The sequence below is a fragment of the Pyrgilauda ruficollis genome, unplaced genomic scaffold (genome assembly GCF_017590135.1).
Source record: "Pyrgilauda ruficollis isolate IOZ18807 unplaced genomic scaffold, ASM1759013v1 scaffold34, whole genome shotgun sequence".
NCBI classification, from domain to species: Eukaryota; Metazoa; Chordata; class Aves; order Passeriformes; family Passeridae; genus Pyrgilauda; species Pyrgilauda ruficollis.
In genome coordinates, this window is record NW_024524822.1 from 6362489 (window position 1) to 6388641 (window position 26153).

The 26153-nt window shown below is 44.5% G+C and overlaps 1 protein-coding gene across 2 annotated transcripts in view; it reads left to right on the plus strand.

Moving 5' to 3' along the window:
• Window positions 1-26153, plus strand: part of ABL1 (ABL proto-oncogene 1, non-receptor tyrosine kinase) — a 77604-nt gene that overhangs the window by 34185 nt on the left and 17266 nt on the right. The window contains exons 1-3 of one of the 2 annotated variants that reach the window (XM_041474869.1): window positions 11286-11710; window positions 20576-20749; window positions 21486-21781. In XM_041474869.1, the coding sequence (XP_041330803.1) occupies window positions 11626-11710; window positions 20576-20749; window positions 21486-21781 (555 nt within the window). In that variant the 5' untranslated portion in view covers window positions 11286-11625. Of the gene's footprint in view, window positions 1-11285; window positions 11711-20575; window positions 20750-21485; window positions 21782-26153 lie in introns of those variants that run through there. The other variant, XM_041474868.1, reaches the window with a different exon arrangement.

Below are 26153 nucleotides of genomic sequence, written 5' to 3' on the forward strand. Positions count from 1 at the left end.
CCTTCCTCAAGCTTTGCCCCCTTGGTAACACCTCCAACACACTGATTATTCACGTTAAAAACAAAAACAACAAAGGGATAATTGCCCAAATTTTGTAAAATGGCTATTTCTGCACATTCAGCCTCAGATGGCGTTTGACCCTTAATACATATGGTTTCACTTAATGTATTTTGTTTAAACAATCCCTGTTCCTGGAAGTGGTTTCAGAATAGGCTGTTCCTCATTGCTGTTCATGTTTGCTTTTTCTTATGATATTATAAGAAGCTTGGAGAGAGTGGATTCAGAAAAGGGCAGTAATCAGTGTTCACAGGCATTTGTGGAAGCCTTTGTATTTTCCAGTTATTACGATGTTGACTCCTCAAGCTTTCAAGACTGAAGTGGTTTGGAGCACTTTTGTCCTCAGGCTGTCGAGCTCCCTGGGCTTCTGTTGCTCCTCTGTCTGTGCTAAGAGACCCCAGGGAGTCCCAGCACATTTCTGTGGAACAGCTTTTCATCAGGGATACCTGGTTTTCCTCCCAGGACAGGCTTCTTGGTGCTCCAACACATGAAAACCTCCTTTCTTTTGGATGCAAACAAAGTGTTTCTGTGCAAGGGGAGAAAAAATTGTCTGTTGTGCTTGGAACTATCTCCTTTTCAGGTCTGTTAGAATTTCTGCATGTGCAGGGTGTGTTGGTGATACTGATCACACCCTGAGCAAGCTGTGAAAAGCCTCCCTCAGATTTGAATTCAGGAGTCTTAAAATCCTGCCCTGTGCCACAGCCATGAGAGGCAGCCCCACTTGATGGAAAGAATGTGAGTGCCCTTGAAGTACATGAGAAGTGTGGTTTCCAAGCTGGAAGTTGGTGTGTTGGGTGTGTTGCTGAATGTTTCATATTCCTGTAGTACCTCCTAGCAGTGGGTCCTGATTTGTAGTTTGAAGGTTTGTAGTAGTTACATTTGGGAAAAAAAATGGAGATGCCAAGTCAGGTAATTTATCCACAGTGATTGGAGAAATCTAAAGAAGAGCTAGAAATAAAATTATGGCATGTCTGTTCATATGATGAAGCAGAATAGTTAATTTTCCCTTATTTTACTCCCTATAAATACTTAATTTCCCCTTATTTATTTTTCCCTAAAATTATTTTTTTCTTAAAACCCAGGCCCTGCTTGGGGGGGTTTACAGTGTAAGCAGGAGTGACCCAAGCTATCATGCAGGTCTTTCCAAAACAATAACCTGCTAATCCTCCCAGTGACCTTGTGATGTCCTTTATAAACACTTCAGGTAGAATAAAAAATGAGAGATCACATGGTCTGTGGGGTTTTTCCATTTTACAAATGGTGTGTGGCATGGCTTAAAATCCTTTTGTGTCACCTCCTCAATGTTCTCTATTGTCCATGCAGTGCCCTTGCTTCATCCCCCTTGACTCCAGAGGTGCTGAAGATTTCTAGTCCTGATTCTTTCTATGAATGTTCCTCTACTTTAAGATTAATTTTAAAATGGGTTCTCCTGGCACCCTGACTGCTGTACGTGTGGGAGGGAGGGATTAGGAGAACACAGCAGCTCTTTCACCATCTGAAAATCCTCTGGTCACGCTGGACGTGCAAAGACTGAGCTGAACCAAGGAAGGGAGGAAATCAGGATGTGTGGCCTAAAAAAAAACAGTTCATTGGTTTTTGCTCTGGGTATTCCCACCTGATGGCAGTTCAAGCCAGAACCTTCCTTCTCTGCTTCCAGGCTCACTATTTTTTAGTCTTTATTCTTGTAGTAACTGAATATAACATCTCTAACTTGGCTGGGCAGGCAGAGAAGCTTGTATATCACTGGCATGAGACCTCACTATGGCTTGGCAATCAATGAGAAATAGGAAAAGCTCTGAGTTAAATGACAGAGTTGTGCTATCTTCTGTCTGGAACTTCATGGAACAGCCCCAGAATCAGGAGAGGCTTAGAGTGGAGCTGCAGAGGAACTTCTTACTCCAGAAGGTTTCTCAGCAAGCTCTGTTTTCTGGGACTGCTGTCTGTATTGCAGCACTGCTGCATATCTGGGTATCTGTCAGCTCTCTAGGAATTTGAGGCATTGCATTCCCTGATCCAGACTGGAGTGGAGCCAGTTACTGGAGGCTGGATGAAGTACTTTCATTTCAGGTGGATGCACATCTCCCAGCACAGAATAACTGTGGTCTGTTTGAGGGTCTCTGAATGATTGATGAACTCCATCTATAGCTGCTCCTGTTCTATATTAATATATTTATTTCTTTGGGATTTGTTTGTAGCTCTCTCAGTAGGAAAGGTTGGTAAGATTAAGCTGTTTATACAACTTGTCAATACAGATGGTTTACTCAGTATTTTGAATTAAGGAACAGCTTTGCTGGCCCCCTCATGATGCCAGCACCGTTATTTGTGTGAACATACACTGATGAGACTCTTGACATTCTTGAACTGGGTCACCACATGGTTGTGTGAGCACCAGTGCCAGCAAGAGGGAGAAGGTGGGAAAGGTGGGACCAAGGCACTCTGTGTTCAGATGGGGTTAACTGGCTGAAGACCCTCACTCTGCGTCAGCAGGATTTCTTCCCACCCCTCTCAGTGTTTGTCTGCTTCCCACCCTGCTGCTCCATTGTGCAACTTTTGAGAGCAGTCACAGGTATTTTAGTTTTGTGTTTGTTTGTTTAAATATTTGTGCACATCCTCAAGATCCTCTTCTCTCCCTGAGCAGTGAAGTGACTCAGCTGAGCCTGACATGACAGAAGTGTCTGGCTCACCCTTTGGAGCAGGGTGGGATGGCTTGGAGGGTGCCAGTGCCTGTTACTCCTTGATACTGGGCACTCCTCCCTATTTTCTGTCTGGTATGTGGGCAGACAGAATCAGCTCAGACCACATGTAACATATCTGCTCTGGGAATAGCTCTGATTAATGATGGGCAGGTAAAGAGGGAGTGAAGAGAAAGGAACTTTTGGGGTTACTGGAGATCAGTAGCACTGATTTCTCTTTTACACCTTCCTTTATCTTTCCACCTGTGCCTGGAAAGACAGAAAACATGCAGAGGTATTGCACAGTCTCGTGCCATTTTCTAAATCTATATTCAGATATGACAAGCATGATTAAGCGTACAAAAAAACCTCATCCTGAAAGAGCTTAGCTTAATAACTTTTGCCCCTTATGAATTCAGCATCACTCTTTTGCTTTGTCTTAATGGTGCAACCCAGGGACAATGTTCCCTAGCTTTTTCATAAAAATCCAAATTAAAATGCTTCTTTCAATGTGTTTTTATGTTTAAGAATTGGAAAAGAGTGTTCAGCCTTTGTGGGAGTTTAGCACTTGAACTGCATCCATCTGTGCTCAGGGTAAATTAGAGACCCTTTTCCTGCATCCCTGCTCCAGTTGGACCAGGACAGAGGTGTATATATACATTTTGATTTTGCCTTTCCTCATGATGAAGTAGCTTATTTCTATATGGAGTTTCTTCCTGTTGGCCCCAGCCTTCACAGGAAAAAAAATACTGGTCCTGCCTTTATGTCATAGTCCCAGCAGGACTCTTAAAACTTCTTATATTGTGTCCTGACAACAAAATAAAATGCTGAACTGTTTGGAGGGAACAATTGCTGCAGGCAGTTCTAATTAACTGGAAGCTTTTCTTTTCTGGGAATATATATTTACTTTCTTACACTGGGAATAATAAGCAATTAGTGCTAAGGAGCACCAGGCACTTACCTGCACATCTAAGGGAGGCTGAGAGTAGATCCTGAGGGTGGATAAGTAGAGTAATTCAAATCAAGTGACTGTAGATGGCTTTATATAGCAGGTTTTATGCTTATATGGATGATTTTTTATTTCTATAGTTACAAAGGGTTTCTACTACTTTCTCAAAATAATATGTATTCCCCTGTGGATGAATTAGTGACGTCTGGAATTCCTGAGCAGAAGGCACTGGAGTTTTGGGCTTTGGGTTGGGTTTTTGAGGTTTTTTGTCCTTGGTTTAAAAAAAAAAAAAAATTAATTTAAAAAAAATTTAAAAAGCACACTCATTTCAGTGTCAAAATATCCGTATGTTATAAAAGTTTCTGCCCATTGATATTGATAGTGTTCAAAGGCACTAACTATCTAGGATTAGATCCCTATAGAAAAATGATCTCTGCAATCAAATTTATCCTATTCTCTTGTGGCTGTGTGAGTGTGTTACTTGCCATTTTCTGCATTTCAGTAAATTAGGATAAGCTTTGCTGAATTCAGTACTGAAAAGCTTAGGTGAGTGAGTACAGAAATGATGTGTGGCCAGGAAGGGAACTTTCACCTACCCTGAAACAGCTAAATTGAAAATGTCAATACTGCTGCGAGACCTCCTTTGTGTGATCAACTTCAAGGCAAAGGAATTGAATTGCTCCTCGGTTTGATGGATTATTTGTTTATTTGCACATCATTATTTGCTCCACGTGGCTTTTATCCGTTTGCTTTTCAAGTCCTTTGGTGATCCCCACACCTGTGGCAGCAGCAGGACACATCCATAGATCCGTGCCCCAGCCTAAACTCTCCAGCTGGGAGAGAAAACGCAGCACAACCACTTTGCCTGGGTGGGGAGAGCCACAGGGAAAAAGGAGATCCAGCTGGTCCCATCACTGGAATTCCACAGCTGATGCACAGAAGGTTTTCCAGCTGGCCAGGGCTCAGGACAGGTCAGTGTTCCTGCAGGGAATGGCGAGGTGAGGGCATGGATTGGGTTTGTGTTTGCAGCCAGCCCTGGATAAACCTCTCCTCCTCCATGTTCTCCTAATCCCCGCTGGGTCTCATGCCGCAATGGTTCAGCAATACTTGTTTTCTTTTCTTCTTCTCCCCTTCCACCCCCTCCTCATGTGTAATTTGATCTCCGAGGCCTGCTCTTCTGCTTTGGCAGATTTTTCAGCTCTTGAATGGAAGAAATTAACCACTTAGTTACTGCCGGGACTAACCCCTGTTCTCTGGTCCCTCTGGCTCTTTCTGCAGACCTGCTCAGACTTACCCAAGAAAAGCCCAAAAAGTCATCAGCTCTGAGCTCCCCTTTTAACCTCTTCTCTTACCTTTACTTTTTAATCTGCATTTCCTTGCCTTTTCCTTTAAAAGAAATACAGAAATTCTCCCACTCATGATCTGAGTCAGTATTTGGCAAGGATGCTTCCCTAAAATTTGTTTGCTGGTCCTTTCCAAGCATGTATGTTTCCTGATTGCGTCCTGGCTGTCTGTGATTCCTCCCTTCCCTGGGCTGGCAGAAAATACTGAACTTCTGCAGGATCCCTAAACTGATGGAATTCTACCTAATGCACAGGAACTTCCAGTCCCTGCTCCCTCTTTCGCAACCTTAATAAACTGCCTGGACAATGGAAGTTCAGTCATTAATAGTCAGGAGGAACTGATGCCATTTTTGTGTCTTTAAGGTACACTGCTTTTTTTTTTTCAGATCTGAAAAGTCCAAGAAGTTTCTTTGGTTTCTTTTTTTTTTTTTTTTCCTTTGCCTGCAGCTGTTTCAAAAAGTGTTCAGTGGAAGAGGGCCAAAACTTTTTCGGTGATGGGTGATGAGCCCCTTTGGACTTGAATTTAACCTTGCAGGCTTCAAATTATAATACTCCAAGCAATTCCCTATGGAGCTCATGACCCGTTTTGTGTTTTTACATGTGTACAGTGAACACATATCACCATTGCAGGAATTTAGTAGTACCTTCTGCCTTGTTACTACCTTAAAAAAATAAGAATTCTGCTCTGTTGCTTGAAAGGAATTTCAAATAGTTGAACATTCCATTTCTGAAATCCCACCACTTCCCAGGCACCTCCTTCACTCATGAAAATTGCAAATAACAAACATCTGTTAAATCAAGGAGAAAAACCAACAAATACACATGCTTTATTGCAAAATCCTTGGCTATTCTGTTGATGTGTACAGTGGACTTTTTGTAACCTGGCTTTTATTGGTTTTTTTTTTTGACGTTTTTCTACTCAGATCAGAGTGGGACTTAGTAAGTCCTAGTACCAAAAGTGTTTAATATTTCCCTGTACGTGCAGTTGCCTCTCTGTGCTCTTGCAGGGCTATTCCAGCTGTGCTGGATGGTGACTGAAGGAAGAAAAATACTCTTTGCCCTCAGGTGTTAACTTGCCTTTGTTTGTGGGGTTTTTTATTTTATTTACAATAATACCTATTGTGGAATGGTCAGAGTAGTAGCAAGAGGCTTTTGTTTTTAACATGCTGTTTTAACTAGCTGTTGTAAACATGTCAGCTGGATCTTGAGAAGAGCTTAAACAGGAAGGTAGAACCGTGGTCTGTAAAAATGTTTTGTGTGTGTGAATTGGAAAAGGAGAGACAGAGGCTTCTACATAAAAATCTGGAAGAGAGACACTGGCAGCACTGGTGGAGTGGTTCCAAGTCAGGGCAGTGGTGGAGAAAGGCTGGCATTTACACACATCTCTGGCACAAAAGTTCATCTGGGCAGAGTGGTAAAACCACTTGAGCCCTGCTTATCTGGGTGTGCATTCCTAAAGCCAATGGTATTCCTAGAGCTCACCAAGTAAGTGGTAGCTGTAGATCCCTCAGTACCCTCGTAGCCTGGGCTTTCTCCTGTGGAAAATCTCACTTGGAGATCTTACCAGGCTGATGTAGAGCACATTCTGTGTGAAAACACCAGCAAGGACTTTTCTCACCCTCTCCTCATTACATGCAGATATTAAAATAAATCCCAAATGTCATTGCCTTTTTGTGTAGTGCTGTCATAGCCAAGGAAGTGAAGAACCTTGGAGTATCCTGGAAGACTTGTTTTCACTTGTCCTTTGGAGTAGCTACAAGGTGTCTGAACAATGACTTGAGACTAAGAGGTGATCCACTCAGGAGACAGTTGTTTAAACCTGAGGTTGCTGGGTGTGGGATGTGCACTCACCTCTAACCCTACCAACCTTAGGCTCGCTTTCTGCCGTGCTTTCTTTGGCAGAAGGAATTTCTCTACCATAACAAAGCTCTCATGACTCAACGTACTCGACTCACTGAAGTTGTATTCACTGCAAACAGCTCTACAAGACTCCACCAGAGTTTTTGTGCTGCATGTGCCAAGAAGGTAGAGTTGAGTAGCCAGGATTTGAAAGCTGCTAGTCCTGTCTGTCTGATAGATAGCACTGTCTTCCCAAACGTTTGGCACTTTGTGTCTAAGAGTGGATGAAGTTGTTTAACAGTGGAGGATCTGAAAATCCAGAGGAAAGCTGGAACCTGTCAGACAGAGCAGGACCAACCCCCAGGAAAACAGGCAGTGCTGCATTTGCTGTCGGATCAAAGCCCAGCTTTGTTACAGCTCCATCTGTAGCACATGCTGTGGTCATTCATGGATTTCAACATCAGCTTCTTTGATTATTTGTATATACACATACACACACACACATTTTTTATCAGGTAATGGTGTTAGGATGTGTTATTCCACTATATGAAAAATGCCATCAGAAGAGAGCTGTGTAGCATGGGAGTGTTCTGTGGCATGGGCATGTTTTTAATCCTAAAGACAGTGACCTGTGAATGTGCCAAATCACATATAATCTTACCACTTACTAAGAAAAATGCATCTCATAAATTATGTGATTCTACATTTTCTTGCTCCAGAAACAAAAAAAACTGGTTTACAGCTGGCACTGAGTTAGTCTTTATCATGGGATAATTCTCATCTGCATTTTTAGAAGAGAAAGATAAGGCACAGGTAACTTCAACTGTGGGCAAGAATTTGCTCTTTTTCTGGCACACTTGTTTACTCCTTTGCTTTAACCACTAGTTTGAGATACTTCTGTTTCAAGTGACTTTTCCCATCCCAAATCAGCTGAATGTGCCTATCAAAAAATGCCCAGACTTTGGGACTTGAAACTCTGTTAACCTTCCATGTTTCAGAAGAGGATTTTAAAACAAAATTAAGCTCAGATTTTAAATGGGTGACAAACACTCAAGCTGTTTTTAACAGTATCGCAACAAAATTCACTCCAGCTGCTAACATGTGAGATCATGCCAAAACTCACTTTCTGTTTGTGGAGTCCAGTCCTTTTGCTGCTGCTGTCGTGTGTGTGTGATCATTCTCTTTTGGATAAAAATCTGTCCTCAAATTCTGGGTAGCATGAAGAATGTAAAGAATAAATATCTGTCTGCTAGAAGCAGCTCAAACACAAAGGCCGTTGGCTAAATAGGTTTATGCTCTTGTAGGAGCATGAACAATAAAGGCTAATGGATACTGGATTGCATTAATGAGAACAGAGCCAGCAGGTCGAGGGAAGTGATTATTTCCCTCTTTTTGGCTCTTGTGAAGCCACATCTGGAGCTCCTTCCCCTGTAGCAGATGCTGACACCCTGGAGGGAGCCTGGCGGGGGCTGGAGCCAGCACTGCCCCCCAGGACCGAGGGAAAGAGGGGTGGAAGGGGTCCCAGAGCTTTCATAACCCCCCCACTGGTGGCTGGAAGGACTCTTCTCAGAGCTGCACAGCAAAAGGGGGAGAAGCAACACTTAAAACTTGCAACGAGGCAAAGCTGGGTAGGTATGAGAGGATGAAAAGTGTTTAACTGCCCAGCAGACCTGGTTAAAGTTTAGCTGCATAGAGCCTGGAAAATCCTGATGTAGGGAGATAGCCTCCCTCTGAGCAGGAGCTGGAGACCTTCTGAGCCTGCTCCCAACCAAATTGTTTTGCCATTCTGCAGCAGAGAGCCTGAGTTGAAGGCTGCATCAGTCACTGCAGTCCAGAAATCTGCACATGTTTCATGAGTGATCTTGTTTAAGATGTGTATGACAGACAAATGTGAGAGGGATTTATAGCTGACAGCAGTAAGAGTGGCAGAGGTTGTGTGACACTACCAGTATGGCTTTTATTTCTGTATCACCAGTTAATTTCATGGCATTCAGGAATGGCAGAGGGTATTTGCTCAAAGTATTTACAGCCCAGTTTGCCATGACACAAAAGAGGAAACGTTGAAGGATGATGTTTGTAGCACAGGGACCACACAAGCGTGTCTGCCTTGGAAGCATAAAGGGAATTAATTTGTTTATCTACAGAGGAAGTTATCCCGGATAGCTCTTTGTGTTTAACTCCCCAAGTGGATGTGTTTCTTCTACAGTGAGGTTCTTCTGCAAGCGGGTTAATTTAATTTTAGATGAGGCATTCTTCTTCAGGAATAAGAACCCCAGGAGTTCATCAGAAATGTAATCCGCATTAATTCTGCTGGCACTCATTGTATTAACCTTAATTGTAATGGCTGGGTGGTGTTCGTGGGGGGCAGCCTTTGTACTGTAGGGAATGCTTTAGGGATTCTGAGTTCCTACAGCTGCAGGAGAAGTGGGATAGGGATGGGGATGCTCATCTCATGGAAAAGAAGTTGCATGCAGGATCTGCTCTTAAAACTTTATTTCATCCTGGTTCCCTAAAGATGACACTGGGATGAAACATGTGAGGACTGAGCTCCTCCTGTGATTTATGTAACCTTTCTCCTCCAAATCTGTGTTTAACTCCTCTTTTTTTTCCTGTTTTTTTTTTTTCCTCTCCCCCAGTACAGTTGCACACAAGTTCCCTGCTAGGCAGGCAAGGAGCAAGTAGATAGGTGCTGGTTTCTCTTAAACGCTGGTGCTTCCATAAAATAGAAATTCTCCAGAAGTGGAGGGAGGATGGAATAGAGTGGGAAGAGCTGTATTGTTGTTTTCCCAATGTCCATGCAGGCTGCCAGCAGTGGGGATGGGAGCCTCAGCTCTTTGCTGAACTGAGTTGAGGAAGTGTTGAAGTTCTCTAACTGCTTTCTGGTGTATTAAATGGGAATATTCATTTTCATGTTTTCTGAGAAAAAGGTGAAACCACTGTGAACATCACACTGTCTTTACTGTTATTTCTTTGCTAGAAATGTGACTTGTGGCATTAAAAAAAAAAAAAAAGGCAAATGCTCTTATTGCAGTTCAGTAGGGGTTGAGAGATCAAGATTTTTTTTCCCAGATGTCTTTCATGTTTTTACCCCATGGCTCAGAAGACTGAGGCAAAGTGATGCTGCAAAATAATGTTTAAAGAGTCTGAGCAATGTTTGCTGTTTCGGAGGCACAGACCTCAGATGCTGGAAGCATGCAGAGTTTCCCCTAAAGTATTCAATGTTTGAAAACGTTGGAGGGCAAAAGAGCACAAGCACTAGTCAGAAACCTTGCCAAAATAAACTGTCAGATGTGAAAGCAAGTTTTCAGGGACAAAAATGAAGATTTGCTGCTCTGTTGACTCTGTGTGTGACACACCAAGGGCTCCACACATTGTGGGATGGTTTGTGCTGGGATCAGCTTCCCAGGCTGATTTCCCCAAGCTCTGTGTTTTCCACCCCTAATAAACTCTGCACCTCTTGCTCCAAGCAGCAAGCTTGCCCCAAGCTTTGGGAGGTGAAAAGGGCTTTTTGAGTGGAAATAACGCAGTTGTATACATACCCAGTATGCTATCTCCTTTAGAGAGAGAGATAGGTAGGTAGATAGACTATATAGATATACATATATATAACACAAAAATGATGTTTGTTTAAATGGGACACACAGAATAATGCCAGAAATCCGTCTATAAAAAATGCATAAGCAGAGAGCATTAATCGGCGTGTAGCCTTGAGAAACATGCAGGGAAAAAGAACACTAGGTAGTGTGAGAGTGAAAACTTCTGGGCCCTTGTGCCGGAGGAGCAGCAGCAGCAACCGCATTAGCCGAAACCTGAATCCCTGTGCCTGTAATTAGCGCAGAGACTCTCAGACAGGATCCCTGGGCAGGAGCTGCAGCTCCCCCGCTGTTTTTTGTGCCGGGTTACAAATGGGCATCGCTGCCGGCGCGGTGCTCAGCAGCCCCTCCGTGGGCTGTGAAGTGACGCGCTTTGCAGCGGCTCGGCCGCGCACGGAGCGCCAGCATCCCGCCTTTCCTCCGCTTTCCCAAACCTGTTGGCTTCCCCCTCGGCCTCCTCGGCGCTGGGAGAGGCGCAGGCAGGAGGAGGTTAAGGAGCGAGGGCGTTGCTGGATGCCTGATGTCATGGAGGCCGGCGGCGGCGGAGTGAGGGGCCCTTTGTTGGCAGCCGAGCCCCAGCAGCGCCCGGCGGCTGCCGCGCACGGCCGGCACCGCTGACTCTGCCCAACTTAGTTGGCTTCGCTTTTTTTTTTTTTTTTTTTTTTTCCTTTTTTTTTTTTTTTTCTTTTTTCTCCTTTAATTTTTTTTAGCCCCCGGTTACTTTTCTTATTTATTTTGTCTTCTTTTTTTTTTTTTTTTCCTTTTATTTTTTTTTTTCTTCTTACTGCTTTAATTCTTTTTTCTTTTATTCTTCCCCACCCCCATCCCCCGCCTCCCTTCCTCTCTCTCCCGCCAAAAGAGTTGGGAAGGAGGGAAGATGGCTGGAGTTAACTCCCCGGGAGAGGAGGTGCGGGGCCCCTGCATTTTCCGCCTCTCGGGCTCGCCCTTGTAATGCTTTTCGGAGCGCTGGATTTCGTCGAATTTTCCTGGATATTTTGTTTTAGGCTTCTCCTGGATATGTTGTTTTAGACTTTTTTTAGACTTTTGCCGGATCTTTTTAGACTTTGTTTTTTTTTTTTTTAAAGACTTCTAACGGATAATTCCACATAGAAAAGAAGCTGAAGGAGGGGGGGGGGAAGGGAGAACAGACAGCCGAAGCCAAACTCTAACAAATGAAAATGTTGGAGATTTGCTTGAAATTGGTGGGTTGCAAATCGAAGAAGGGGCTTTCCTCCTCCTCCAGCTGCTACCTGGAAGGTGAGTACCACAGGGAGCGGGGCTGGGACGAGCTCCCGGGGGCACATCCCTATCCCACCATCCCGGACAGGAGTTTTATCCCTGGATTGCAAGCTGAGGCCAGGTTTGGGGGGATGTTTGGAGCCGGCCACGGTCAGGCTGGGCTTTCCCGTGCGGGGGTGAAGAAGCGAGCGGTGTCGGCGGCGTGCGGACCCAGGTGCCTTTCATTAATGCAGTTCCAGAGGCAGCGCGGCTCTACCATTTATGGTTGTAAAATGTCAAGTGATCTTATTGCCGAGCTCATAAACAAATCCCTATCTTCAGGCCTCGGCTTTATTTTTTTGTTTTTCACCGGGGGGGGGGGCAAGGGGGAATCTTCCTTATTTTGGGCGTGAAAAAACCCAACGCCATACTCAAGAAGAAAATTTAGATGAGTCCATCGGTAAAATATTTTCAGCATGCGTTAATACGTAACGCCTTGGTCAATTTTGGTTATCCCCCTTCTTAGTGTGCTTTCCACAGGCATTCATTTAACTGAATTTTCTTGCGTGTTTGCTTTTAAAAAGTGATTTTTGAGTCACGCCCGTGGTTACTTGCAGACAGTGAGATGTTAAACATATGGATTCAACTGGTTTGGATGGAAAGCTTGGGCGACAGAGGCACCGCGCTGGGCAGGTGGGACTTTGGGCTGAGGTCTTGCTTGGTGTGACCTCAAGCAAGATTTTCACCCTGCCTTGACTTCACACCCTGCCTGGACCAGCCTTGTGGTCCCTCCGTTCCGCCTCTTCGCTGCACTCCCAGCGCCGTGTCCATCCCACAGGTCCAGGCTCCTTCAACTTCTTTTGTGTTGCTCGATGTTGTTTCAGTAAAAATAATCCTCCTGCCAGGAGGACCGTGCTAACTCATCAAATCAGAGGCACGGAAGGCAGCAGCTGATTTCCAGGGGCCTATCGCAAGTCGCTGTTGCTCAACTCTCAAATATTCAGTGCAGAAATGGCCCTCGGAAATTCATAGGTTAGGAATCTCAAAATCTACAAATGGCTGCTCGTGGCAAACTCACTTGAAGAAGTTTTGGATCAAGAGTCTGTATTTACTGGATACATTCAGTGACTCTGAGGAATTTTCTGTTCTCAAAAATCAAAGAACAGTGTCCAGAGGACTTTTTCTGCTTGTTTAAAGTTTCAGAAACCAAATGGTGGGCAGATGCATGAATAATTTTGATGTTTTTATATGACTGAATTCTTCTGCAATCTTTTAAGTATACAAAGCCTCTGTCTGTGTCCCCTGCCTCTGGTATTGCTCAGGGTGTGTGTGGAGAAGGAGCCCCAAGCTGTGCTGGGCCTCCTGTCTGTGCTGCTGGATCTTTCAACACAGCCCTGGGAGAGCAGGCAGAGCATCTGGGGCCTCGTTTCCCTCTGCAGAAATGAATGCTGAAGGATGATGTTACAAGGGTGTTGCCCTGACTCTTTTTGCAAGTTTTTTCTTTTGTGTTCCTTACAACCACTCCCCCCCCTTCCCCAATTTGCAATGCAGTTTTATAATAGGATTAGAGCATAGTTTGACTTGGCTGTATAGGCAGTATGAGTTAAGAGCGTTGGACACAATTAATATTGTAGTATTTCCACTTTTTGCTTCCCTGAGACTGTGATTGTGTGTTTGTTTTTTGTGATGGAATGGGAAATGCATGTTGAAACGACTTTTACTCATCTCAAGGTAGCTCAGTCTCACTTCTCACCTCAGCATGGGGCAAACCCAGAGCCAGTGTCAGAGCTGATGTTAAAGGTGTACAAATGTGGCAACTTCAACCTTAATGTGGCAGTCAGGACATAGCCCAGAACCCCCATAATAGACTGGGGAACTCCTGGAGAGCTGGGTGAGGTACTCATCTGAGGAAAAAGAAGTTTAAAAAAGCAGGATTTTCTGTTACTCCTTTCTAAAGCTGAATGTCTTCCTGGGCAGCTTTCTTACAAACATTACTATGAGGTTGAAATCATTGCTGAGGACTCCTCCAAAGGAATGGTGGTGTCTTGTCCCAAACTCCTGAATTCCAAGAGCACAAGTGAAATCCATTTGCTTGTGTTGCCCTTAAGAATGTAACAAGTTTTTACATATGGATTTGTTATTTTAAGCTTGGCAGATCATGAGAAGGGGACAGGGTTGTGTCAAGGGTCAGAAACTCTGGATCATTGCTCCTGGGTCCCTGTGAACAGCCTGTGATGACCAGTCAGTCCATTTCCATGCACATCCCTCAGCCTCAGAAAGAATTAATGAGATGATGGTGTTATCATTGGGGGATTTAACTCTGCTGTTATTTTAGTTGTATGGAAAGCTGAAAGTTTCTTTACTGTAATAGTTTTGGAAACCTTAAACATAAGTGCTTAAAGGCTGTAAGGTCCATTAGGTGCTTGGAAAACCAGTTGCAGCCAGGAGGATAGATGAAATTTTACTTAATTCCTTATTTTTATATTCATATGTTAACAGAAATAATTCAGTTCTTGGTTGATAAATAGCATGGGATGTAACAAAATCAAGTCTATGTGTTGTATTTTCAACTTTTGGAGAATATTGTGCTGAGTTTGGATTTGCTGTAAGGCTGATTTGGTGTCAGGCACGTGTGTAGGTGTACGTGTCCTTTGACCAAGTAATCAGAAATGTGGTTTTCTTTTCATGGTGGTCCCTTCTGAAAGGCTTTTATGCTCTGTTAGTTTGCAGGAATGAGGGTTGTTTGGAGATGCTCTGTGTGTGGTGTGGAGGGCTGGCAGGTGCTGTGGCCCATGGCCACGTGCTGCTGTGCAAGGCCAGACTATCCTGCTCCCTGGAAAAGCTGAAATCTTCTCTTAACTTGATCAAAAATAAGTTCAAACTAGTTCTAACAATCACTGAGTTTTCATACTGATGTTTGAGCTGGGCATTTCTTTGCCCTCATTTCTATTCCCACTAGTAAATATTATTTTAAAATGTGGCAGATTCGAATTTCTCTCATCTGCTTTCTCCTGTCTGCCGTTGCCAAAGTGAATAATTCCTCACCCACTTGACACCAAGAAAGGGTAAAGAGTAGAAGGGAAGAGGCACAGCGAGTACTGCTGCCAATCTGATCAGGAAAACAGAATGTGTCCATGTCCCAAATAGGGGCTGGAGTAGTCTTGCTGCCTTTTTGGGCTTGGCTCTACCACTGAAAGGCAAAAGCTTGTTTAAAACCTGTCAGCATTCTGGGGACACTAGTAAAGTCCTTTTGTTTTCTAACTGAAAAGACTCCTGTCCTGCCAGCCACTCGACTGACTCTTCTTTTTTTTTCTTTTTCTTTTTCTTTTTTTTTTTTTTCCTCTTCCTAATTTGTTTCTTTTAGCTTGTCTTGTTACAGCTAGAGTAGACAAGCCTAGGGAGGAGCAGCAGCCTGTAGCCATTGCCCTGTTCCTGGAGAGGGATTTTTGTAATGCATTTGGGCACGTATTAAGCCAGTCTTAAATTGGCAGCACAGTGACTTGTCTGCCCCAGTGTCCCTGGGATCAGCAGGCAGGGCTTTGGTCACCCTGCTAGGGAGGGCAAATGCATTAACCTGGAGCTGCTGCCTCCCTTCTGTGTTTCCTCTCTTCCCTGGCTATTTTCTGCTCCTCACCTCGTGGCCTCTCATCTACCACCACTCAGTAGAGTTCTTGCTGTTATCCACGTTTCTGGCTTAGTAGTGGCTTCTTTGTTATGTGCTTGTTCCAGTGGTTCTTATTTGTTCAAAAATCTGGTTGACGGTGCTTGCTACAGTTTCCCATGGGATGTGGTGAGGGAAAGGATTGTCATTTCACAGGAAAAGTTGTAACTGGTTTGAGACCGAAAACTGATCATCCACAGACATGTCAGTCCTTCTCTGAACAGTGTGTGGGGCTGCTTAGTAAAACAGGGGAATAAAACAGTAAATCTTGATGAGTCTTCCTTGGTGCTTTCCCTGCCCAGGGCTCAGAATCAGGCAGACTTTCCTACTTCTGTTCTTTCAGGAAGGAAACAAAACCAAAAGCTATAAAAGCGGAGTTGTCAGAAATACTGAAGTGTCACTGAAGTTCACTTGAATCTAGTGACTCTTTCCTCTTCTTCTCCCAGACATTATTGTCTAAGGTCAGCCACAACTCAGTGGCAGATTTGGGAGTAAAGTTCAGATTTCTGCCATAGCCACTGTTCCACTCCATCCATCTACAGCTGTGATTAGCTGGCTGGAGAAAGATGATGTTTGCCATGTCATAAGGGGTTATAAATGGAAAAAACTCAGTGAATGAGTTCAGGTAGAGCCTACAAGTCTGTGTAAGAGTGAACTTGATGAAAAACCCAACAGAACAACCCACAAACAAACCAACAAAACAAAAAATTACATTAAAAGCCCCGAAATTATGGAATCATCTCTTGGAGGAGTGGCCCAGCTCAGGGGAGTGGGGCTGGATCAGTTTCTGCTCTGCTTCATCTCTGTGTATAAATACACAATGTTTAAAAAGTGGTATTTATCCTCATGCTGGCTCTAAGAAGGTGGACTTTCCAAATATCAGCCAAGAGCAGGAAAACCAGCAATTGTCATTGTTGCAGAAGGGTCTGTGGCCTGGGCTGTGCAGTGGGTAACAGGAGAGGCTGAGTCTGATCTCACTGAAGGGGTGCATCTGAAATAATACATGAATCCCTCCTTCTTTTTGAAAAGATCTGCTTTACAGGTTCTTTAATTTTATATTTAAATCCGTATTCCATCAGGCACAGGGAATCTGTGAGGGCCGCTAAGGAAGAATACTGAGACAGAGAAGCAGCTGCTCCATCATATGTGCTCGGAGTGGGAAACATTTGGAAGTATTAAATCTGCATTGCCATTCTGCCATTTATCGTAATTTCTTCCAGGGGAAAAGGAATGTAGGGAAAGGAGAAGGCTTAGGTGGCATGTGCTGTGCCTCCAAAGAGTTTCTAGATGTGTTCTGCACTCCCTTGCTCTACAAACCTTGTGGAAAAAATGTCAGCACAGTTTGTAAGCCCACAGGATGTTTGTTTTGTAGGGAGACAGGAGGTCTCCTCCTTCCCTCGGGACTGCCTCACAGTCAGCTCTGGAGGAGCCAAGTGTAAATTCTGTGCTCCTGCCTGTTTTCCAGCCCTTCCCTTACATTGTGGAGGAAATTTACTTGCGTTGATCTAGACCAGAATTGTTCATATCTGAGAAGTTCTCACACAGCCCCTAACCATGATTCATGGCTTTGTATGAGTAGGAGATAGTTACACTTACGAAACCTTTTAGTGTGCAAGCATAAATACCTTCTGGGAAGAACTTAATTTAGGGGTGAAATGATGACATTCTTATGGCTAATGCCTCAAAATACAATCTGCTGTTGTCTTATTTCAAAGCCTGCATTGCTTTAATTAAGAGTCATCATTTAGTTGATGTTAGTGGAGAACTGAATTACAGTGCTGCTTTAGGACTCCTGTCAGGAACCCAGGTGTTATCCAGAGCAGAGTAATAAATTGCAGCCTTGCTGGGATGCAGCACAAGACAAAGTGGATGTGTGGAAGGAACGACAGCCCAGCGATAACAGATTGAATTACGCTCGCTTCCTGCCCCATCACCGTGCCAGGATGGCCTCCTGTAGGTACGGCAGCCAGGCTGATTTATTAGGAGGAATCTGGCCCACTGAAGATCTCAGCAGTGCTGTAAAATTGTAGCTAAAACCAGCGGTAGGAGGTGAAGAAGCTGTGTGTTGAAAAAGACTCTCAATATGTAGGAACAGCAATGTCTAATTCCTGCTCTGAAGGACTGGAATGTCTGGGCAGATTTGCTGGAGAATGGCTCAGAGGGATGAACGCTGCTGACAGCCGGCTGTACGTGGCTCCCAGATGGACATGTCCTGTCTGCTTCTCTCGCTTCATGGTTTTGTGTCCTCAGCCTGCTGACAGTCTCCTCTTGGGGCCCAGACCTTTAAAAGTGTGTTTTGTCACGGTCTATCAAGCTTCTGCTACGCTCGGGTCACCACAATTCTGCTCTTTCCTTTACGCTCTTCTCTGTGTTGACTCAGGGCCTCATCTTCCCTTTCTGGACACTCTTCAAGCTTCATTCACCACCTTCCCCACCCCAGTTCTTAACTTGGGGTTCCTACCTTCTGGAAAAACCAGCCCCACTCAGCCCAAGAGTTGTCTGGCATGTCCCCATCATGCTCTCCTGCTCAGCACATTCACACACAGCCCACACCTCTGTTGGGTGCCTGTGGCTGCACAGGAGGGACAGACTGTGAGAGTCAGAGGCTGTGAGCATCCCCTGATTTCACTGGGAGACCGGTGTGGTTTTCCAGCTTAGCAAATTCTCGTGTGTGTGTTTAACAGCCGTTGCTCCTGCAGGTCCTTGGTGTTGCAGGCACTATCACTGAGTCAGTGTCTGTAGGAATGTCGTCGAGCAAAGCCAGCCTTCCCCGACTCCGTGCCTCACTCGTGGGTGTTGTTGGCGCTGGCATGGTGTTGTCTCACAGCTGAATCGAAGCACATACCTTGGCATCCGTGTGGAGTGAGTCAGTCCCAGCCTCACCACGGCCTGGGCACGAGGGAGGGATTCTTGTGGAGCGCTTGGCTTTGCTCCCACATCCCCAACCCTGTTTGTGCCTGAGCCATCCTCACTGGGCTGTGATGTGCTGGAGTTGGAGGGGAGCCTGCCTTGGATTTCCTGCCTTCCTGTCGAATTAGTGCCCCGTGTGGGAGGCATTTTCCTTCCTAACAGAGGTTATGGTCCATCCCACGGAGCAGCGAGTGCTGGTTTGTCCCGTATTTGGGGGAGAGCATCACAGCATTGCTGCTCGCTGAGGTTGTGTGGTAGCCACTTGCAGCTCTGCTGTCTGTCTGTTCCAGGTGTTCACTGATGGTTCAACTCCTTGGAGTATCTCCCATCACTGTAGTGCCCTGTGTTTGATAAGGGAGCTTAATGGGCTTCAGAGCGTTTTCATGGTAAAATGATTATAACCTAATTTCTGAAAGTGGATTTTCTGTTTCTTGTCTCATTGTCACTCTTGAGGGAAACCCAGGCTATTAAAATATATTCTGCAGGACGCAGGAAGAGGAAGCCAGGATGTCAAGGTGCTTTAAAATAACCCCTCCAAACTTTTTCTGACTGTGGAATCGTTTAGAAAGTGGAATTATTTAACTACTCTGATTCACTATGGAAATATATCTCCCTGCAGTTAGAGTTTGGCTAGGAAAACAGGCCCAGCAGTGTCTGTATTTGTTATTTTGCTCACATACATCATATACATTTTCCAAGAAATACAGTAGTACTCATGTACATAAATAACCACCCAGAGAGCCTTTACCAGTAGTCACCTGACCAACACATCAAGGATGCCAGATTGTCTTTGGGTAAATAGTGGCCAGCACTACAATTTGCACTTTCACTATCAAAAATTATATTAGAAAATAATGTGTATTGTTATGATTTGTAGGGTTGAATTTTGGGGGGTTGGTGGGATTTTTTTTTTAGCATTTTCCCATTGGGAACATCTCTTGGACGTGTCCCAGTCCACACTAACCTTCCATGCCTTTTCTGATGTCAGTTGCATCAGTTCTTCACTGGTTTACTGGCACAGCTTATACTCAATTTCCAGGCCAAACAAACAGTAGTGTTAAAAATCATGTTTTGACAGGATTGCATCTGTATAGCAGCACAATGCTACTGAGTATTGCAGGTATAACAAGAGATCTGTGCTCCCAGGTAACCTGACAGTCTAGGACACACTTGGCCTGGAATTTCTGTGTCCAAAGGCCTGTCTGTGCAGAAGGGGGGCTCAGCAGACAGGGGCTGATGCTGCGTAGTGAAGGGCAGTTCCAGGGGGCAAGGGGCTGCTGTGACAGTGACAGTTTCCTGTCCCCAGCGCCGCACTGACACAGTGGTTTGTGTGCAACTCTGTGACCTCACTCAGCAAACTCATCCAGATGGAGAATGACCCTTCAAAATACAAGAGTTTCACAACTTATTGTCCTGGCTCTGTGCCGGTACAGTCAGGCATGGTGCTGCCAGCACATCTCGGGGGTAGTGTGTTAAAGAGTGAGGGGGCACAATTATTTGGAACATTTCTGCTCCAAACTCTACAATCGTGCCCCAAAGTGAAGGACTTGCAGGACCAACTTCAGTAAAATTCCCTGTTCTATTGGGGCTTGCCTGATACTTACTGAATATTACATGCCTAATGTGCTGCAGTGTATAACAAACTTTGGAGGTTGGTTTTTACTCACCTGTAAAGATCAGTTCTCAGGAATCTCTGTCTTTGGAGTTGTCTCAGGGTTGCTAAAAATGTAGAAGAATGCTCAACCCTGCTGTGGTTTGAGAGTGATGGGCAGGAGAGAGTGCAACAAAAAATACTGTCTTGTCCTCAAATAAGAAGAGAAATGATTAAAAAAACTGTGAAGACCAGAAAGACCTAACTCCTTAAATACCATGTCTTATAAATCTCACCTTGCTTGGCTCCATTTGCTGCTCGTTCTAGTCATTTCATTTATAGGATAATTAAGGGATTTACCTTTTAAAGGTCTTGGGTTTGTTTTCAAATCTAACTATTCCAGCAGTTAGATGTGAGCCAAAGGATTTACAGGCAGCAAACAGCCTACGTGAGCTGCATTTACTGGAGGGATGGAGGAGGGCTTTCCCTTTCCTGCATTTCCTGAGAGACAGGAGCTGGGGGCTCTGGGAGGGTTGGGGACAGCTCTGGAACAAGAGTGTCCTGCCTATGTGGCAGGAGATCTGCATTAAGGCACTGTCCATATCTGTCCTCTGACGCACGAGGAGCACACGTGTCACGAAACAATGCAGCTTAGAAAGTCAGAGCGTGTGGGTTGGCCAGGTGGCTTTTATCAGCCAAAATGAACCTGCTTTTTTCCTTTCTCTCCCTCTTTCTCCTCCAGAAGCCCTTCAGAGACCGGTAGTGTCAGACTTTGAGCCGCAGGGTCTGAGCGAAGCAGCTCGCTGGAACTCCAAGGAAAACCTCCTCTCCTGCCCTAGTGAAAATGACCCCCATCTCTTTGTTGCACTGTATGATTTTGTGGCGAGTGGGGACAACACTCTCAGCATAACTAAAGGTAAGGTCACTGGCCAGAATTCCACTGGGAGTGTAGGAAAGGTGTAGGAGGGAAAGTCACTGTGAAATAATTAAGTTCTACACCAAACCCTGTGGAATTTTTTTTACTGTGGGAAATCATCTTAAACAAATACAAATATTTCACAAAGTCATGACCTTTTTAAAGGTTATAACTGTCTTTCTTTATTGCATTGGGCAAGAAACTGTCAAACTAAATTCTCCATTAGGATCAAGAATTTGAACTGAGAAATTAAACTAAGCTGATTTTGGAGGCTGGCCTCTTATTTTCACAGTTCTCCAAAACACAGTCCCTGTATGAAAAATGACTGTACAGATATAAGGACCCAGAAGGATTGAGTAAGAAAACACTGTATGTACTCCAAGTCACATCTACTTACCTTCCTAATTGAAATTATTTTTTTATTGTTTATCCACTCCAGTTCTTTCCTAAATCCAACACGCCAACTCAGTTCAAATAAAATTTGCTGGATTCATTTTTTGAACTCGAGCAGTATTGGAGCTGGTGCAGAACTGCAGGAGAGCCTAAAAATCTGAAGCATGTGACTTACTTTGGCTTGGAGAGATCCACTCAAGCTTGAAGAGAAACACATGCTCCCTGCTGAGTCAGATACCTATTCTTACAGAAGATTATTTAATGATCTGCTAGGCAGAAAGAACTTATCTTTGTCCTCAACTCCGGGGCTTACCATGTCTAAACCCATTTTCTCTTCCCCAAGGTGAAAAGCTCCGCGTGCTGGGCTACAATCACAATGGGGAGTGGTGCGAGGCTCAGACCAAGAACGGGCAGGGCTGGGTCCCCAGCAATTACATCACCCCGGTGAACAGCTTGGAGAAGCACTCGTGGTACCACGGGCCGGTGTCACGGAACGCCGCCGAGTACCTGCTGAGCAGCGGCATCAACGGCAGCTTCCTGGTGCGGGAGAGCGAGAGCAGCCCCGGCCAGAGATCCATCTCCCTGCGCTACGAGGGCAGGGTCTACCACTACAGGATCAACACTGCCTCCGACGGCAAGGTAGGCTCCAGGCTGGGCAAACCTTGCTGGGATGTTTGGTGGAGCAGTAGAGGTTGAACGGAGCAGTTCTGAGCTCTGTCGCGGTAGTTATGGTAAACTGTGAGGTTCTGACGTGGCTGGGACAAAACAGTTCTGTTCCTTTAGCAAACTGTGTAATATAGAAGCATTTTCTCCCTTTCTTTGAGGGAGAAAATAGTAGAGTTAGGTCAGAGCAGAATCTAATAGATCATTAATAAGAGATCCTGAGAATTCTTTTCCTGTATGTTCAAAAGATAATCTCTGACTGTCAAATCAGAAAAGTCAGTGCCTGTTGCTAATAATCCTGTAAATATTAGGGACAGAATGCTTTCTGAGGTATTCTGCAGTATTTTTAACTACTGTTTTGATTTCTCTACAGTATTTCAGCGTGATCATTGGAGACGGGTAGGCACTTTCACTTTTATATGGGCTTTGTCCCCAGTTCCTTCATTTTTTCCCCTAGACTGTTGTGTGCTGTAGCAGTGGTGCAATGCTGTGCTTTGTGGATGCTGCAGAGAAATGTTAGCATAAAAGTGTAGTTTTCCACAGGTTTTTGTTTTGATTTCATGGAAACATTTCTACTGGCATTGGAATTTGGAAAATGTTGTTTTTTAACAAATCTATTTTAAGCAGTGTCTCTTTAGATCCTGTGCAGAAGTTGAAGTGTGGGTCTGGAGCATGGCTGCCAGTCTCTCCTTTCCAGCATCTAATAGATGACAGATTCTGTGCCACTAAATTTCTCCAAAAGAAAAAAAATAAAAGTAATCAAGTATAGTAGCAGCCCACTGTGCCCAATTTTCCTTTGTCCTATGAGACCTTTACTCTTCTTACAGCAAAGCTGACAGCAAAATCTTTAGTATGAATATACGGGGAACTGTTACACTGTGTTTCCTATTTATCAGACTCAGCACTCTAAGACCTCCAATAAGATCACCAGATTTTATTCAGTGATGAAATACTTTTTGTTTCCTTTAGCAAATGGGTTGTAATTGAGACAATTCTGACCATGTTATTTAAGGCAACATATTTTCAACTTATTGCATTTTGATTCTTCCTTCTCCCTCCCATGTAGACACTCTTTGTGGTCAGCATCAGCTCTGTGAAGTGCTGACATGCAGCATACTTGAAGGACTACATGACAATCTGGAATATTATTCCTCCTCCTGTCTTTGTAGTGGATATTCCTTCTATTCCCATTGATGCTGGCAGATGAGCAGTGCTCACATGTTTTGAACCGAGGGCTCCTTGGGTTGGTGTAAATAAGCATGTGTCCGTGAGGAGATAGCACATGTTCTCCATTTGAGCTGTAATAGAGTTTGGCATATGAAGGCTTTCATCCCAGCAGAGCTGTTTTTATCCCAGAAAAACAGTTCTGCAGAGCTCCAGTAATCCATTCAGGTCTGTGTTAGCCAGGTTAACTGTTCATTTTCCACAAAGTTGCTTGCATTGGTGTTTTTGAGAAAAAGCACAAGTTGGAACAATTCACTGAAGCAGATCTGCAGCTCATGGTAGTTGGAAATACAAAACTGAGCAGCACCAGTGACCAAGACCTGTGACTTTTGCATGTTGCAGGATCAAGCACAGAGGTAGCCACAGTCCTCCTGATGCTGTGCCAAGTGCCAGCATCCCTGCAGAAGGGGCAGTTTGCCACGTCCATGCATCATGCAGTTCACAGCCTGGCGTGTTAAACCTCATCGGTTTCAATTTGCGTTAACGAGCCGGGCAGTGAATTGCCACATCTTAGCAGCAGATGTGCTGCCGGGCTGGGGACACTGTGCTCTTCCAGCACCCTGTCCCTGGCTGTCAAAGCTGAGGAGCTGGGAAGAGAAACAGCCAATATCCCTGTTTATCCCTCTGCAGAATGGAGGCTGCTGGAGCAGGTCCTGCTCTGAGCTGCTCGTGTCACTCTCTATTTATTACTGGCTTTGCAGCAGATCGTGGTCATGCTGGAGGAAAGAAAGCTCTTACCTTCACTGCCCTGAGCACCTGGGGCCCTCCCAGCCTGCTGTATCGTTAGTCAGCCTGTCCAGGGAATTTAATTTCTCCCAGTGCTCAGTAAGGATGAATGGCTTTGGTGGGATCATATCCTGTGCCTGACAGAGCTTGCTTCGGGAGAAAGAGGTATTAGAGGAACACGTGGAGCAGCTGCTGCTCAGCACAGTGCTGTGTCCTGCATTGCAAAGCCTTACCCAGACTTTTTCCTGGGAGAAAATTGAAGGGACTAGAGAGATCAGAGGTTTGTACATCTTAGTTTTAGTACAAATGATATTGAGTGCATTGGCATTCAACAGCTTCAAAAAATTCCTCTGGAAATTTTTTCTTTATTTCCCACTTTAATGGGTCGTATTATTTTGGACCACCCTCTAATGTTTTGTTTTGGTGGTTGAGGTTTTTTTAAGGAAGGTATTAAAAGTGACTTTTCTTGATTTGACTGGCACAGTGCAGCCAGTCATCTGGTAAACCACTTCCGTGGTACAGAGGCCTTGGTTTTCCTGGCTTGATAGTACTTGAGGGAAAACCTATTAGTAACCCAACTGAATAAATAGCCTTGTCCAGCCAGTTCTTCAAATCCTGCTGTCCTCAGCAGGAAGGAAACAGGACTGGGGTCCTGCATGAGTCTCTTGGATCTTCCAGTGGCTGAATTGGATGCAGACTTGAACCTCCATGGATTTTTTGGTGTGGATGTTCCGTTTTGTCTGCTGAGTGTGGAGCAGGAGTGCCCCTGGATTCAGGATGTGCTGAGCACGGGCCAGTTTAACCACCTGTACAAAATACCCAACCAGAAGAAAGAGACGTGGTCTGGTGGCAGAAGTGCAGATGAGCAGCCCATTGGTGCAAGCAGAGCCCCTTGAAACAGGACTGGTGTTTATGGTTTGTTTGATACACAAAAATTGGCCAAAGAACATGTCAACAACATAGCCAGGAGGCAAGCTTAAGTCCCTATAAAACTCAGATGCTGGGTCTGTCACCTCTGTGAGGGTACAAGTCAGCAGCACCACGTGGTTTTCTTGTTGGGTGTCATCAGTGAGAGGGTAGAAAAAAACCTGCTTACAGAATAAACATGTTTAGTGGTGGAAGTTTATCTTAATGTAAATGGAAAACGTCATGAGTGTTAAGGCATGGAGTGTTGTTTTTGTGGCCTGGACAGGCCAGTCCTGTTCTGTCCTCATCCTGCTGCAGCTTTTCTCTAAAATCTTTGGCCATTTATTTAGCTTCTTTCTCCTTCTGTAACAGGATCATACAATCTGTCACACTAAATACAGATATCTCTAATTTTCATGAGATACAACTTGTCATAAAAGCATGGGGGAGCTTCCTGCTCCATGCCTCTCTAATACTTCCAAGTAATCCTGGAGTTCAGCTTTTTCTACATCCATATTTTTAGATTTTAATTCTCAGTGTAACATGGGAACTGCTCATACCACTGCGAGTACTTCGAGTCGTTCCCAAACAGGCATGGCTTGTTCTAAATTGTGGTTGTACTGGCTAATGCTTGGTCACTCACACCAAGCATCTGTAACAGCCTCTTATGTTGTCACTTTTCTGTTCTGAGAACATCTGGTTTTAAGGTGATTGCACCTGTTTGATCATGAAAAGTGTTGTAGGTTTTTGTAGGGCTTTTTTTTTTTTGGTTTGAGAGGGATTTTTTTTAGCCATAGTGTTGAAATGAGATTTCAGAAGGATATCTGATTAATTCTGGTAGAGTTGTGAACATGCCCCCCAGGAGGTTGCCATTATTTTCCAGTCTTCATTAAAAAGACTAATTAAGTTTGAGGGTGGTTTTGTCCCTTCCTGAAAATGTTTTTTTCTCTTGCAAATGCAGCTCCCTTTTTTGTTGGTGATATTCTCGTATTGTTGGACCTTCACAGATGCATTTTCTTTTACCATCCAAATATTCTGTCTAGGTGGAAGAAGCAGAATTTAACCTAAGTCTGGGATTTTTGGATGCCTGGCAGCCCCGTCAACTTCCCAGCGTCCTGAAATCCCAAACAGATGGCCAGTGCACATGCAGAAACTGTTGAGTGTACATCCAGCGTGTCAGAAGCATTTGTGAAGTTTGATCATAGCTGTTGGCATGTGATGTGAGCAGTAGGTCTAGCCTGTGGACTGAACAGGAATTTGGGTGGCCTAACATGGTGCTGCTCTTCCTGCAAGCTTGTCCCTTGCCAAACCTTGGTCCTTTGTAAGAAATGGAGCTCTTGCATCTTCTGTGTTGTAGGCTAGACTATGATGCATGTTGCTACAAAGATTTCTCCCTGTCTCCTTCAGGTATAACCAGCACTTTTGAAATAATTAAATTTCTAGCTTTTTTCACCTTGCCTGGTAGAAGACTGGGCTTGAGGATGAAAACTGG